Below are 16,874 nucleotides of genomic sequence, written 5' to 3' on the forward strand. Positions count from 1 at the left end.
TCTTACTTTTTATATGGATCTAAGTCTCATACCTTTGGTACATAATAAGTATATATTGATGACAAAATCACATCCAAAATTGTTTTATTCATTGGCATTCAAGGGTTAACCGTGGTGTTATTCATCTCTAATTTTGCAATAAACCGGAACTTTTAATTTATATTTTTCAATAAACAAGAACTTTTAATTTATTTTATTTCTAAATAAGTCCTTTTCACTGATTTTGTACTAAATATTTTCGTATTGAAATAGTTCAGGATGATGGTTTAGCCATCTTTTTCTTTCTTCTTTTATATATATAATGTCTAGAACTATCCAAAGCCCCACTTTAACCCTTACCCTTAAATAAGATTGTTTAGCCATCTAACAATACTTTTTTCCGAAAATAAGTATCTATTTCTTTTGTGGATATTCTTCTATGATAAAATGATAATATAATTTCTATGACCGCAGAGTTTAATTGTTGAGTATTTTTAACATAGGAAAAAAAGTAAGATTCCTTAACAAAATAATTCTGATGAAGGAGAAAGAAATAGTAGAGGAGAAGTCTATAAAGAAACCAGTATAGTATCTCGTTATTATTATTATAATAATAAAATAATAATAATATATCGTCCATCAACACACCAACTTAACAATACCAGTGGAAGTTCTCTTATATTAACTTAGCAGTTGACCGTCAACCAATCTAATCCAATGACACTATTGTAATAGAATTCAAGACTAAGGAATAAATAATGACAAAAAAAAAAACCCCACCCCGAGAAGAGCACAAAAGAATTGCCTATATCAAATGGAGATATCGACCCAGTCTATGTTGATTACTTGCCAGCTAATTGAGCCAATATATGTATATATATATGTGTGTGTCTAAAAGTTAAACTTTTGCAGCAGCCCAAAGTTGAAAGAGAAGTTATAGTTTCCGGCCGAAAACAAGGCCAAAACAATCAGGGATGTAACAAGGACCCACATCCATTGCTGCATCCTTCTCTTACCACGGTTACGAAGTGGCGGCGGAATGGATTTTGCCTTGCTTTGTTTTGTGAACTGTGGTGGCTTTTGAGACCTCTTTGCCACTGTCACAGGTTTCTCTGTACTTTCAAAATCTTTTGGAGTTTCAGCTGGAGTTTCCAAAGTCAGAGCAGATTCGGTTTCGTCTGTAACACTTGCATCCCCTACTCCTGCTGCAGCCACCTTTCTTCTTTCTTTCTTCTTTGCCCTCTTTTCTCTTTCCTGCATGAAGGATTATTCCACTGAATCCGTATACAAGCAAAATGTATCGAGTATTGCTACATTACAAGGACCCAATATCGAATATTATAGTGTGAATGAACAAGAGGAATTTACCTTCTCCTTCTGCTCAGCTTCTTTCTGAGCTCTTAGTGCAGCCCTGGCTTGTGCCTTCTCTGCATTTCGCCTCTTCCTTTCTAGTGCCTCCTTAGCTTTAGTTATCTCCTCCAACCGACGTTGCTCCCTTAATTTAGCTGCTTCCTCTTCCTTTCTCGATTCCTCTGCCTTCCTAGCCATTTCCTCTTCCTCCTTTGTTATCTTCGGTTTTTCTTCTGCTTCTTCAATTTTATCCCTGCTAGAAGCAGTGGTTGAACCACTTGCAGGAGGGACAGATTTCACAGGCTTTTCTGATTTACTTGTCAGGTTCTTTTGTTCCATGGACTTTGCCGCAGGTTTAGCCTTAGCTATTTCAGCTTTTGCAGGTGCAGTCTTCTCTTGAGTTCGCTCTTCCAAAGTTGAGCTGGAAACTGTTTGATCCTTGGCCACTCGTTCGTTTACAACTTTAGGAATTGCAGGAATTACAGGTGCTTCCTCATCAGGACCAAGTGCACGGCCATCTAATGTCCTCAGCCTCCTTAATGTGCTTCTGGTATTGCATCGGATGTACTCTTTACGGAATTCATCATTGTTGTTCCACAATTCCATAAATTTCTCCACCTGAACCATCAACTGTTTTAGACAAATATACATACGATTTTGACATTCAAGAATTAAAATTAAAAGCATAAGCTCACCTGGTTAACACACAGATTTTGGAGTGCCTCTTTGTCCCCTTTCAAAGCCAAATCATTTGCTGCCTTTGCATCATCCCTGTACTGATAGAAGTATTTGTTCTGCAAAATTCAAGAGTAGGTCATCATCTTTTATCAATATTTTACTTTCATAAACAAATATTCAACCTAAACAGAAAAATAAAATGCAATTTTATTACACTACAACACCAGACTGTATTGAAGAGATACGAAGTAAAAAACTAGAGGAATGGTGATCAACCTTCAGCAAGAAGCCTAGAAGATAAGAAGCAGTAACTCAATTGACCTTAAACATAGTTCAGAATAGAAAATAAAAACCACAAAATTAGTTCCAGCAGGAACACCTGCTGAATCAACAGATACAGCAGGAAAATAATGGGAAAACATTCTTAAAGCAATCCTGGTATGCAATATACAATTCAATGGATGAAACACTAACAATGCATGATACATCATAAAAACAAGTGTACAATAACTTCCACATCTCATTCCTATAATATGCGCTTTCACTTTTTTTTGGATCTTAGAGTGACCAGAAGTTAGCATGATGTAAGAGAGATATAATAATGACCATCTTCCTATACATAATAAGAAAGGCTCGCAGGGATTAGAAGTACCTTCTCATATGATTGTTTCCTCAAACTCTGCAGCAGCGCGTAAGCTTCTTGGCGAATGTCATCAGCAGCTTTGAACTGGGACTGCAATTTATTTAACTTTTCAGTTTCATCGTGATACTCTTTCTTAGCAGCCTTAGTAACTGCCTCGGCCTTCAGGAGATTGACTTTCAATTGATCTGCTTCTTTCTTTAAAGGCTGTACATGGAGAAGAATGAAATTAAATAAGCAATAAAAAAAAGTATTAACACTACAGAACAAAGATGTACGGTCTAACAACTAACATGGTGGATATCATCCTACATTAATTATTATCAAATAAATAAAACTAAGGAATGACTCCCTTCAATTCTTCACAATTTTAGTAGACAATACTAAGGGAATCTATCATCATAAAGCAAAGTAGGAAAAAGAAAAAAAAAACATAAAGGCAGGTATAACAAGAGTAAACTGAAATTACTACCTTCATGCGCTCCTTAATTTGGTCTTTTTGGTCCAAACCCTGCTGAACTTCATCCTGCTTGCTCATACTAGAAGAGATCCGTTCACGAGTTTGCTTAAATTGCTTGATTTGATGAATAAACTGTTTTTCATCCTTAAGAGGCATGGTTTCATGTTGTATCATGTGCTCCATGTTTCGTATCTGGTTGCAGGTGATATGGTGAGAACAATCAATCATATATTTAAAAAGAAAATATAGACAAAAATATCCAAAATGGAATAAAACAGGAACTTACCTGAGCATCAATATCCTCAATGTTCATCATAGATTGAATAGAGTCTATTTCTTGACGTTTGGACCTATGCAAATCTCGTACTGCTCTTTCTTGGGATATGGCAGCATCAATGTTATCGCCATATTTCTTGCAAACAGCCTATTTAAGCATTTTATCAACCATTAGAAAAGAAACAAACAAATATATGAATTCTTTTTCAGAAAGGATATCATGAACATTCTTACCCTCATCTTTTGTATTTCAATTCGAATGGCATCCCGACTTTGAGTTTCTTCATCAACTCTAATTTGAGCAAGCCTGATTTTTTCTTTTAAATTTTCATCATCATATCTTGGGACCCTGATCAAGAAGTAAAATGGACTTTTCCTTTCAACCTCATCAACGCCTTCTGGTTCTTCTGGTTCTTGACCTGTAACAACACTACCAAACTGAATTCCACCCTTTATGACAGCACAAGTTTGCTCATTGTTGTTAGTATCACAATCTGATTCTCTAGATTCATATACAAGCTCATCATTGTCAGAAATATCTGCAGACAATTGTTCAATTGGGGCGGCTGCTTTCTCATCATTACTTACAGCAGCAACCGAGTTACTATCATCTTGAACATCAACCACAGCTACCAATTTCTCATCAGTTTCAGTGCTATGACATTCAACAAGCACTTTTGAAACCTCGGCCTCTTTGGATATGATAGAATCATCATCATTTGCCACACATCTTGACTTAAATTTATCATCAACAGAATCACTCTCAGCCTTTATATCCATCTCCGAGTTCTCAACAAGACAGGGATCTAAACCCACTCTGCTATTCTCACCTTCAGTTTCCAGTTTCTCATCATCAACAGAAGAAGGTGGAAAAGTCTTATCTGTAGTATCACTAACACCATTTTCAATACTTAAATTATTACTGAGCATAACCTTAGAGGATGAGCCTTCCGCAACATCAGCTGAGTCAGTTACCATATCATTAGTAGTAGCCCTTTCAACATGCACATTCTCATTTATACTTTCCACAAATTCAGAAGACTGACCTTGTTGTGAGTTTAAACCTGAATCACTGGAGTTGTCAATCTGAACTGCCTCTGAAATACCATCCTGAGTGTGAACATCCTGCAAGGCCTCTCCACATTCATCAGATAAAGAACCATTACCGGTTTCTTTTTCTAAATGGATATCTGCCTCCAAGCACAAATCTCGTTCAGTATTTGGTTCCAAATCTGAACCACTTTCCACAGGAAAGTCATCCACAGCTGTTAAACTTTCCCCATCTTTAACCAATTCATTTCCAGATGCAACATCTGGGAGCACAGTCTCAGCAATTCCAGAGAACCCATTTTGCTCAGGCCTGTATCCATAACCATCACCATCAGATACAGGACCAGGAGAATCAGCTTCAGACTCATTCTGTTCAGGCTTGAAAACTTCTGAAGTATCTTCCACAGTATCAGAACCAGAGACACAGCCTGGAACACTGTCGTTCTGTTCAACCCTGGAATCAACAAGAACAGCTTCTGAAACAGTGTCATTTTCACTAACATCAGGGAAACAATCCCCGTTACTGTCAGGCACAGAGACAATAGGAACCTCATCATCACAGACCCCTTTATGTTCATTCCTAGTAACAACTGCAGCTTCAGAGACAGCGGCCTCAGCAGAACCATTAGCTAAACCATCTCCACTGCAATCACCATTAACAACTACAGCCACTTCAGATTCCTCAACATTGGCTCCAGAGACAGTGGCCTTAGCACTATCATTAGGTAAACCATCTCCGCCGTAATCACCATCAGCAGCTACAGTCATTTCAGAGCCCTCTTTCTCTTCTGACGAGGAATCAATAACATTAGTTTCGGAGACAGTGGCGTTTGCACTATCATTAGCTAAACCATCTCCACTGCAATCACCATCAGCAGCTACGGCCACTCCAGAACCCTCTTTCTCTTCTGACCTGGAATCAATAACATTGGCTTCAGAGACAGTGGCCTCAGCACTATCATTAGATAGACCATTTGCATTGCAATCACCACCATCAGCTACAGCCATTTCAGAGCCCGCATTCTCTTTTGACCTGGAATCAATAACGCTGGCTTCAGAGACTGTGGTCTTAGCACTATCATTAGCTAAACTGTCTCCATTGCAATCACCATCATCAGCTACAGTTATTTCGGAGCCCTCATTCTCTTTTGACCTGGAATTGATAACGCTGGCTTCACAGACAGTGGCCTTAGCATTATCATTAGCTAAACCATCTCCATTGCAATCACCATCATCGGCTACAGCCATTTCAGAGTCCTCATTATCTTTTGACCTGAAATCAAGAACAGTATCTTCAGAAACAGTTGCCTCAACACTGTCATTGACAAAACCATCTCCATTGAAATCTCCATCACCAGCTACAGCCATTTCAGAGCCCCCGTTCTCTTTTGACCTGAAATAGAGCACATTAGCTTCAGAAACAGGGGCCTCAATACTATCATTAACTAACCCATCTCCACTGCAATCACCATCATCAGCTACTGTCATTTCGGAGCCCTCACTCTCTTTTGACCTGAAATCAAGAACATCAGCTTCAGAAACAGGGGCTTCAACACTATCATTAACTAAACCATCTCCACTGCAATCACCATCATCAGCTACAGCTATTTCGGAGCCCTCATTCTCTTTTGACCTAAAATCAAGGGCACTATCATTAGCCGAGCCATTACCATCAGGGCCAGGGACAGGAGAAATCTCATCACTCTGTCTAGCACTGGAATCAACAACAGCAGCTTCTGAAACAGTGTGTTTAACTATATTCTTATCAACAAATACATCTTCAGTCAATTCAGAGATTCCATTCTGATCAGCCATCCCAGCATTAGTAGCAGAAACAGGACCGCCCTCGACAAGATCCCCCGATTTTTGTTCATCAACGGGAGCCTTCACGTGGCACAGTTCCACTGATTCTTTGTCCTGATCCACAATTCCAATACAAGATTCATCCTTTTCTACCAAATCAAATTTAGATTTGACTTCTCCTTTAGTCTCCAAACTCTCAAACCCCTGATCTTCCACACCAATGCCATTGCCGTTTTTGTCAAGATCCGACTCCACTAGATCTCCGTTTTCGGCTTCGTTTCCGTTAACGAAAACGTAATCACCGTCACCATCGGTGTCTTCCCTGACAGTCTTCCCATTGGTGCCATTGGAATCTTCCTTTTCGTTCTCTTTCCCGTGATCTTCCTTCACCACAGTCTCAACCTTGGACGAAGACGATGCCGCCATCTCCTCCTCCACCGCATGCACGGCCATCACTTCATCCACAGTCATATTCGCTCCAAATTAACTAAATAAAAAATAAAAAAAATTAGATCTAAATTATACTTTAAAAATTATAGAAAAATATGTTCTTTCTTTCAATATATATAGATAGATAGATCTTAAGGAACAAAAGTTCAAAAACTTACTCGAAAACGAATCCAAATGGAATGGCCAAAAAAGCAGTAGCCGGAGTGAGCTCGGCGGCGCCAATGCCGGAAAATGCAGTGATCAATTGAATCCACAGAAGAAAGAGCAAATTAAATGAAAAATAAGCTGTGAAAAGTCAAGAAGAAAACGAAAATATACAGATACTCTCTCCTTTATATATATTATATAAGACAAATGAGAGAGAAGAAAGAGAGGAAGGAGTCTTCTACTATCTGTGACTGTATGAAACTATCTCACAGTAAAATTCCTTTTCTTTTTCCTTTTCGTTAATTTTATTTACACATCAATTTCTTTAATTGGGAAAATTACAAAATAATATTATTTTACTTGAAAAATTATTCTGCAATTAGTCTTTCTAATCTCCTAATTTTATTTTACATTTGAAAAGTAATTTTGTTTTTTAACCTTATAAATTCTTTTTAAAACAAATATTAATAATACCCATCTAAATAATTATCCATTATAAAATATGAAAAATTCTAATTTAAATCCGCATTTAATTTATATAAAATAAAATTCAATTTTGATTCAATTATGATGGTTAGAATTGATTGACATGTAATAAAAAGTCAACTATTTGGAATCATTAAATTAGATTAAAAAATTAGTTGAATCGAGTTTTTACTTTTAATAATATTTTATTTTTATTATAAATTTTAATAATTGATTTAATTAATTTTAAAACCTTAAATTCAGCGCCTCAAACTTACCCATAAACAATTTGTTTTTTTTATAATCATTAAAGGATTACTTTTTATATGCAAAGATGATAGTGGATAAGAATTATTTTTAAAGAAAAAATTGTTGTTTGATGTTGAAGTTAATTATGATGTCAGCGGTGAGATCACCCATTGCTATTTGAGACGCATACCTCTTTTCTTAAGTCCTATCTACTTTAAGTTATGAGTTTTATTTTATACAATAAAAATCTCCAACTTCTTCATTTTTCCTTTTGCTTAATTCAATTATAAATCAAAATAAAATATTATTTAAGAGATTAGAATATTTAAAAGAAGCCAAAACATCGTTTATTAGATTTGTTCATAAGTTGAGTAGTTCATCTGATTTGATTTGAATTTAACTTTAATAATAAAAATATATAAAATAGACTTAACGAGTTTGTCCTTTAAAAATTAGAATTAAACTTCGACTGGCTCGATACATAAACACCTCTGCTACTTAAGTATTCCTCAACTTTGAAAACTTATCAATTATGGGTTTTTAATTTGACCCTGTTTCTAAATTTATTACTTGTAATTATAGACGTAATATTTCAAAACAAATAAAAATATGATATACAAAAGAAAAAAAAAAGTGGGGGTGAAGATGATGAAAGGCGAGAGAAGAGATAAGGGAGCTTTTTGTGTGTAGTGATGGTGCAGGTGTGAGGAGATGAGAAAGCTCGTGAGTGCTAAAAGTGTTGCTCTGTGATTCCCTCCCCTCTTTCAATGCAACATTTCAAGGATCTCTCTCTTTTTTTTATTATTCAAAAGGTATCCTAAGTTTCCCCAAAAGTATAATATGATTTTGATTTTGTTTATTCCACTAAAATTATAAATCATACATCAATTATTCAATTTTCTTTTCTTTTATCAATTTGAATATGTCCAAAATATTAATTGAGATATTATAAAATTTAAGTTAGATCTAAGATTTAATTTAATTATTTTTATTATTGGATACATTCACAATCATCTCGTTATATTCCTCTTATTTTTAATAATTTTAACGTGCATTTCACATATATAGAAGCATAAAGATTCATATTTTTTTCTACCATACTATCGAGTTTTATAGGATACTGCTGATTCTAGTCCATTCATTTTATTTAAGACGTGAGATTTGAATCTTTTTTTTTTAACTCATTGATAAAAAGTCAAGTTTCATTTAAATTAATCACTTTGATTGACAGTTTTTACGTATATTATAAGTGAAAAAGCGGTAGGAACTAGAATGAACAGTGTTGTAGCAATAAATGCGAGAATATTTACTTCCATAATTTCATTGTTTTTTTTACTTTGCAATAACTCGGGATCTATGAATATCTCATCTAAATATTTTAATGTTTGTTGTATAATGTATAATTAACGTTTATTTTCTTTAAAAGTTAAACATGTATGGTTAAAATGGTAATTTCAAATTTTTGAGACGAGAGGAGGCGGAGCGAAGCAAGAAAATGTCAAAATTATTCCATGCCCGCCTTTCAAGCAAAAAGAAAAAAGAAAAAAATTGCCTTTTCCCGTCTCATCCCCATAAAAGAAAAAACTCTTAAATTTAAAATCCATTGGAAATTTCAAGTTCTGTTATCACTCAAATAAAAAGTTCCCTAATTTTATTGTTTAGATCTAAACTTAAAATAAAGTTAATTGATTTAATGAGTAAAATATTTTTATTTTTATTTTTAAAATCTTAATTTCTATATTTTCATATTTTAAAATTTAAGTTCAATTATTAAAATGGTTAAAATTATTCCATTAAATTTGTTAATATAAGTTCTAAATATAGAAAAAAATACCTCAAAATTAAAATAAAAATGAAATGTGAAACTGGGAGATTAGTTTACTTTTATATTATATTCCTTGACTTGTCGGTAGCAGCCATAGGACAATTGAAAGGTCGTTCTTCTGTACATTTTATTGTCCTTTTGTTCCTAGTAATTTTGTTTTAACTTTTGAGTTTTTAACTAATTACAGATAAGGTCAAAGTCAAATCAATTTTTAAAATAAAAAAATGGTATATGTTAATATTAGGCATGCTCTACACAACTAGACTAAACAGCATTCAATAAAAAATAGGCAAGATATTTATTTTCCTTGGTAGTTATTGCGGAGAACATGGGTTTTATTTTGTTTTTCTTATGTCCTTGTATTTAAGAAAATCATTATTTTTAGATTTGTATCTAATTAGACCTCATTTTAAATTTAAAAAACAAAAATATTAGATATAAATTAAATATTAGAAATTAATTTGATACAAAGCAAAGATAGAGACATATAAGTTAATACTTTTTAACCTTATAAACATATTACCTAAGTAAATAGATAAAATAAAACATATTTTAATATTTGAAATTGTTGATGAATTAAATTTAAAATATAATTGTAATTTACTTATAGATCTATAAAATTATAGTGTGTATATATCTAGCATTTTTATAGTTAGACAAATATTTTACACATTTAAATAAGATAAAAAATTAAAATTATTTGATGGAATTAATGAAAACAAATTAACCTGGATACTAAAAAATATATTTCAGAAAATAAATAAATTTATAATAAAAACTAAATACATTAAAAAAGGGTAAATTGCAAAAATAGTCACTTTTGTTTGCCTCAAATTATATTTTAGTCACTTACGTTATTGTTTTGTTACAAAGTGGTCATTCTGCCGTTAAGTTCTGTTATCTCCCTAATGGCAATCTTATGTGGCAGTCCAAATGGGTTTTAAATGCTGACTTGGATGTCCAATTGGGACGAGAATAGGTATTTAATTAAATAAATTTAATTAATTAAAAATTTTAAATTAATTACACTTTGAATTGGAAAAAAAACTGTTTATCTTCTTTTCTTTTTTTTTTTTTCATTTTGACTAAAAAACTATTCTTATCTCAATTGGACATCCAAGTTAGCATTTAAAATTCATTTGGACTGCCATATAGGACTGTCATTAGGGAGGTGACGGAACTTAACGGCAGAGTCGCTTCTTTGTAATAAAACGATAATGTAAATGACTAAAACATAACATTTCAAACATAAATAACTAAAATATAATCTGAGACAAATAAAAATAACTATCTTTCTAATTTACCCTTAAAAAATGCATGATATAAAGATGTACCACAAGATTTGAACCAACAACTGTAGAGGCTCATCTATAAATTGGCGTGATGATCAAAATGGACCCAACGAATAGGGCATGCCCTCAACGCTCTAAATAGTAGTTGATTAGGACATTTTATGATTCCAATTGGACAATTAAATATATATTCTCTCGTGCCATATGATTTCAATGGATTAACATTGGGTCACTATCCCACTTTTATTTACTAATTGCTTAACCAATAATATAATTATTTTAAATATATGATTTTTTGTGAGGTTATCTAGAAGAAACCAAATAATCAATAATTTTTTATTAAATAAGAAAATAAACGCACCTCAACATATTCAAATTCATATTTTCTTCTATAAATAATAATATCAATGTTAACCGGACTAATACTTTATTAATAATATCAATAATTTTTACATTTAATCAACTTTAAATGATGATGTGAAACATGCTGATGTAGCTTAGACATTAAAACAAAAGATGTTACATCTTTCAACACTGTTTTCCCAAAATTTTATTTTGGGTTTGTTTTGATACATTACATGTTGTGTCTGCCATATTATAGATCTGTAATGGGAAACCATGAGCAAGAGCCAGCTGTTCAAACAAAATCAACTTTTTTATATATCTTAACAACTTATTTCTCAACTTTCTTACATTATTTTTCAAAAAAAAATCATTATTCATTAACCATAAATGGAGGAAAAAGTTCCATATTTTTGTTGTCCAAATCTCCCTTTTTCCCTTTGATTTTTTCAGTATATTTGCCTTTTTTAGAATTATTCTTATCATTCCATTCATAGAACTTTTTTATTGTATTTAAATAAATGTTTAACATTTAATTTACATTCAAACAAATCCTTAATTTTAAAATATATTTAAATAATGTCAAAGTCAGTATTAAAAAATGAGAAATAGGAGTGAGAAATAAGCAAAAGTAACAGGAAAATAATAAAATGTATAGCAAGTAGCCAGATTCATCTCATGGCACATGTTTCTTATATTAAATTTAAAGGCTCCTTTGACAAATAAAAGAAAATGTTTGGTATTGAAGCAATCTACCTTGTTTGGTACAAATAAAAAGTAAAGCTTTTGATTTTCTTTTCTTTTTTCTTTTGAAAGATAAACAAATAATTATATTAAACTACTATGAAAAAGTTTCACTTGACCAAATTTTTATGAGCTCCCCCAAGAACTTCGTTAAAAAATCAAACACCTTTCTTATTGCAGTTTTATTTTTTTTCCCTAAGAACATACATTAATCTCCATTGTCCAATAAGTCTAAAACTTGAAGAACCCTCCTTATCAAGGTTAATTCGAAACTATCAATTGCCCATCTTAAATAGCTTTGACCACCTCTAAGCTAACAATGTAGATTATCACTTTGTCAAGTCCTTGCCTGTGAAAGAGAATCAGACCATCCAAAACCCCTCATAGTTCAACATCAAACACAACACTCCCCAAATAATGATTGTATCCAAAGACCCACTCTCCATTATGATCTTGCAACACTCCCCTTGCAGAAATAAGGCCTACACCCGACTTGACTGCCCCATCAGTATGTAAGAGGCACCAATTACCTGTATAAGAAGGACCTGAATCAGTTTCGTGCTATCCAAGTGAGATCTTCATATGAACCAAAGCATATTGTTTCACCCAACTATCAAAGACTTTTACAATTTCACGAAGGCTCCAAGTTATTCCTTGGGAAGTGAAAAGGTTTCTATTTTTTCAGATACGCTAAGCAAGCAACCCAAAAAGGCAAGACCAGCTAACCCCCACACTAGGCATCTATAAGTGATCATTTAAGTTATATTCCAACCATTCAAGTAAATTTTTGGGAAAAAAAACTACCTTATTGATTGAAAGACACAACCTCACTCCAAACCTCTTTTGTAGCTAAGCAATCTCTAAGCACATGTAGAATATCCTCTGACTCGTTATGGTAAAACGAGCAAGAGTGATCTTGTCCAATGCCCCGCCTTACTTTTTCCTCATTAGTAAGGAGCCATTGTTTGAAAACAAGCCAGAGGAACACTCGAACTCATTGTGGTCCTTTATACATCCAAGGGACTTTCCACAACCTTGCTTTAACATGCCATGAACTCTCCTAAATAGCTCAATACGCACTTTTAATAGAGAAAGACCTTGTTTGAGTGTTTAACCAAGTGATCTAATCCAGTCCTATTGATGGATGAGGAGCGAGAATGCTCACAATTCTTTTAACAAAATCTTTCGATAGCCAAACATGAAACAATTCAAGATTCCACGCACCTCTCCTGTAACCATTTCATTAAGCTGACAATCTGATAAAAGATTTCCATGAAAGGGTATTTGTTTAAACAATGACCCTAAGTGCAGAATCCAAGAGTCCTTCCAACATCAAATAGATCAACCATCACTCACAAACCACACTAAATTCTCACGAAGTAAAGGTCATACCTTAACAAGGGCCCTCCAAAAGAATGAACTTCTCCCTCTGGCTATACTATCTGACATCCTCTCATTTATGATATACTTCAATAGAAGAACACGAACCCATAAAATATTATCCTTTGAGACTATAGCGAACTCCCAACCTAATAAAAAATGAAGCATTCTTGTCTTCCAAGTGTCAGATTCCAAGGCCGTCACAAACAAAAGGTTGACACAAAAAATCCCAATTAACTAAAGTCATCTTCTTCCTACCATTCGATGCTCCCCAAATAAATTGCTTGTCTACACACTCGATCTCCTCATAGATACACTTGAGAAACATCATGGACTGCATAAAGTAATTAGGAATAGAAATAAGCTAATGCGAGTCTCAAGGCCCAATTTTAGACCCATAGATGTGATGGGCTTACACTACCTCAAGGCCCAACAACAAGGTCAAAGGCCAAGCAAATCAAACCAAGATTCGATTAAAAGCAATATATGAGGATGAATCTTTTCGAGAAAATGATGAATGATACATGCACGAATTCAACCAAGCTGCCAATTTTCAAACTGAAAAGATTAGTCAACTTGTGACGAATTTTTGGATGGGATCCAGGCATTTATGTGTAACACCCCAAAATTTTAAGTTTTTGAATTGTTAGAAATTGATAAGTAATTTAATTTGGTTCAGTGATTAAATGTTGTGAGTAGTGTGTAAGAGGTTTCGGGTTCAAATCATTTTCCTGGTATTTTGGCTAAATTTTGTCTAAAACCCCTAAGTTTGAGTATCTAGGCTAAAAACTATTTGTGCGCGTCCATTGATAGGAACAAACATGTTGCTTCAGTGGTAAGATTTCAGCTAATTTTTTGGTCTTGTATTTGAATCCCTGCGTGAGCAAACGAGAATAATTTTTGCTAACTTTTCAATGTGCCGTCCATATAGAAGTATTTCGGTTGAATTTAAACTCTGAAAACAAAAACAAAATCAGTTTAGATGATGACTAGGTTAGTAGGTAAGTGGCTAGTTTAATTTTATTTTCTTTTTGAATTTTATTTTCCAAAACTGCCCATAAGTTTCCCCACTACTGCCGTCCACTATTTTCCCTTCTTTTCATGTATGTTACTTTCTTTTCTTTCTTGTTTTTCTTTTTCTTTTATTTTATTTTCTTTCTTCTTCTTCTTCCTTACGCCTTTCTTGTGATACAATCTTTGTTCCCTCTCATTCTTTCATTATTATTACCTTCGTGCTGGAAATCTGCTTCTTTGTGTTCTACCTTTCGCACTATTAATCTTTCGTGCAGTTGTGCGTAAGTGTTTTGCTACTAGATTTTAAAAGAGGTTTTTGAAGGATGAACTTATTATTTTTATGTGGCGTAGATTTAATATGTGTGAATGAGGATCTTGAGACAATCGTTCCTCCAGTAAATTAATTTTTGTTGGGAGTTGTTGCTCATTTTGGGTATGTAATTGTTAATTGGGCTTGTGGTTAATTGGTGATGTTAGGACTACCGCTTGGCATATGTTGTTGATTTAACAGGTTAGTTTTAAAGAATGGTTATTAATTTGAGTGTGTTAAATGTTGATTTTAGATTTTGATATTCACGTTGTTGGTTTCGCATCAGAAAATATCTAGGTGTGTGACTCGATCTCGTAAAAACAATAAACAGCAGTGTGCCAAACTATATGGACCACACGGTCTGGGTTGTTTGGGGCATGTGTAGGCTGTGTGGGTCACATGCGCTAAGCTAGTTGGGTCATGTGGGCCCATTTTTTAGAAATTCACATAGGGTCATTTTGATCTGCGATTCATATTTAGACTATCCGTAGGGTCCATATTGCTTAAATGAGTCTTGAAAACATGATATTTGTTAATATGCGTCTGTAGGTAATATGATTAAGGTAGAAGTGATCATGTGTCGAGCTGGGTCGGGTTCAGGTCAGACCCAGATAAAATTTTAGGCCCGCTTGGCATATGTTGTTGATTTAATAGGTTAGTTTTAGATAATCGTTATTGATTTGAGCGTATTAAATGTCGATTTTAGATTCTGATATTCACGTTGTTGGTTTCGCATCAGAAAATATCTAGGTGTGTGACTCGATCTCGTAAAAACAATAAACAGCAAAAAGCCAAAAACCCCATTGTCGACGTCACATGGTCGTGTGCCAAATTATATGGACCACACGGTCTGAGTTGTTTGGGGCATGTGTAGGCTGTGTGGGTCACATGCGCTAAGCTAGTTGGGTCATGTGGGCCTATTTTCTGGAAATTCACGTAGGGTCATTTTGATCTGCGATTTATATTTAGACTATTCGTAGGGTCCATATTGCTAAAATGAGTATTGAAAACATGATATCTGTTAATATGCGTCTATAGGTGATATGATTAAGGTAGAGGTGATCATGGGTCGAGCTGGGTCGGGTTCAGGTCAGACTCACATAAAATTTTAGGCCCGTTTTTCTAGGTCCAGGTCAGGCCCGAAATATGGGCCTAAAAATTTGTCTAAGCCCGACCTAAAAGAAAATTGCTAAGCTTGAGCCCGACCCGACCCATATTAAATTTTACAACACTAAAATAGCATATTTTAAAAAGAAAATAGCATATTAAATTTTAAAAAGTATATTTGATTAAAAATAAAATATATATATATTTAATATATAATTCAGGCCGGGTCGGGCCTGGGCAAAAAAAATTTTACTCGAGGCCCGGCCCGTTTTCTAAACGGGCTTCATTTTTTTGCCCAAACCCATATTTTGGGCCTATATTTTTACCCGAACCCTCTCATTTTTCGAGCGGGCTGTCTGGCCGGGCCGGGTAGCCTAACCCATGATCACCTCTAGATTAAGGTATGTGAATCATATATGTATGATCTGTGTTATGACAATTCTAAAAGCATGATTACATACGAAAGGCATACATGACATATGTATATTGATTACTTGTTAGTATGTACATGTGCATTGGGTTGAGATATAATATGATGAAAGAAACATTGGCAGATTAATTATCTGGCTTATCTGGTGGTTTAAAACCACATATATATGTTCTAGTGGCTCAGCCATGTATATATGCTTCTGGCGATTTACCGCATATTATTAACTGGCAGCTTGACTGCACTACTTCTGAAAAGTGACATACACTCACTTATTGGTGTGTGGGGTTAGATGGATACTTGATACCCTAATTGGTGTGTGAGGATGATCAGAGATGGAGTGTAGATCTGATTCTACATCTGTTTCTATTAATAAAAATATTTCTGATTCTGCATCTAAGCATAAATCTGAAATACTATCTGTTAATTTACATGCTAATGATTTGTTGTTTGAGATGTGTTACACACTAAGCCGTAAGCTCACTTTATGTTTGTTTTTCTTTTAGGTAACCAACAGACTTAGGACAGACCGATGTGGTGGGAGCTCGATTGAAAAAAGTTTTTTTTAATTGCTTTGTTCAGTTAAATATTATTTTTTGTTAGATTGTTTTTGGACTTTTGGGGATTGTTTATGTTTTGGATTTTATTTTTCATTTTGAACTGCTTTAATGTTGTAGATTATTTTAATTCAAATTGCAATGCATTGAATTTCAAAACCAAATTATGATTTTCAAAACTTTGTTTTAACTTGAGGTTCCCGTTGCAAAATTAAGTAATTTTGTATGTGTTTTTCTGAAATTAAAATGAAGTAACTAAATAAGACAATTTTACTTTAAAAATTGGAAATATTGTTATCAAGTATTGTTTTACGAAATGTTTCCAAATT

At 33.8% G+C, this 16,874-nt stretch overlaps 1 protein-coding gene across 3 annotated transcripts; it reads right to left on the bottom strand.

The window, feature by feature from the left end:
• Window positions 1–551: 551 nt before the first annotated feature.
• On the bottom strand, window positions 552–7,013 carry LOC105780759 (hypothetical protein). Of its 3 annotated transcripts, XM_052631368.1 has the most exons (9): window positions 6,845–7,012; window positions 4,430–6,723; window positions 3,618–4,345; window positions 3,394–3,531; window positions 3,120–3,299; window positions 2,660–2,854; window positions 2,025–2,123; window positions 1,348–1,947; window positions 552–1,233 (listed from the first exon to the last, which is right to left on the bottom strand). In XM_052631368.1, exons 2-9 carry the CDS (start codon window positions 6,705–6,707, stop codon window positions 871–873), a joined length of 4,581 nt encoding a protein of 1,526 aa, XP_052487328.1. In that variant the 5' UTR covers window positions 6,708–6,723; window positions 6,845–7,012; the 3' UTR covers window positions 552–870. The 3 variants fall into 3 exon arrangements, with proteins under 3 accessions (XP_052487328.1, XP_052487325.1, XP_012460711.1); XM_052631365.1 differs by having other exon boundaries at window positions 3,618–6,691; window positions 6,845–7,013; XM_012605257.2 differs by having other exon boundaries at window positions 3,618–6,723.
• Between the last annotated feature and the right edge of the window lie 9,861 nt (window positions 7,014–16,874).

This window comes from Gossypium raimondii, chromosome 1 (genome assembly GCF_025698545.1).
Source record: "Gossypium raimondii isolate GPD5lz chromosome 1, ASM2569854v1, whole genome shotgun sequence".
NCBI lineage: Eukaryota > Viridiplantae > Streptophyta > Magnoliopsida > Malvales > Malvaceae > Gossypium > Gossypium raimondii.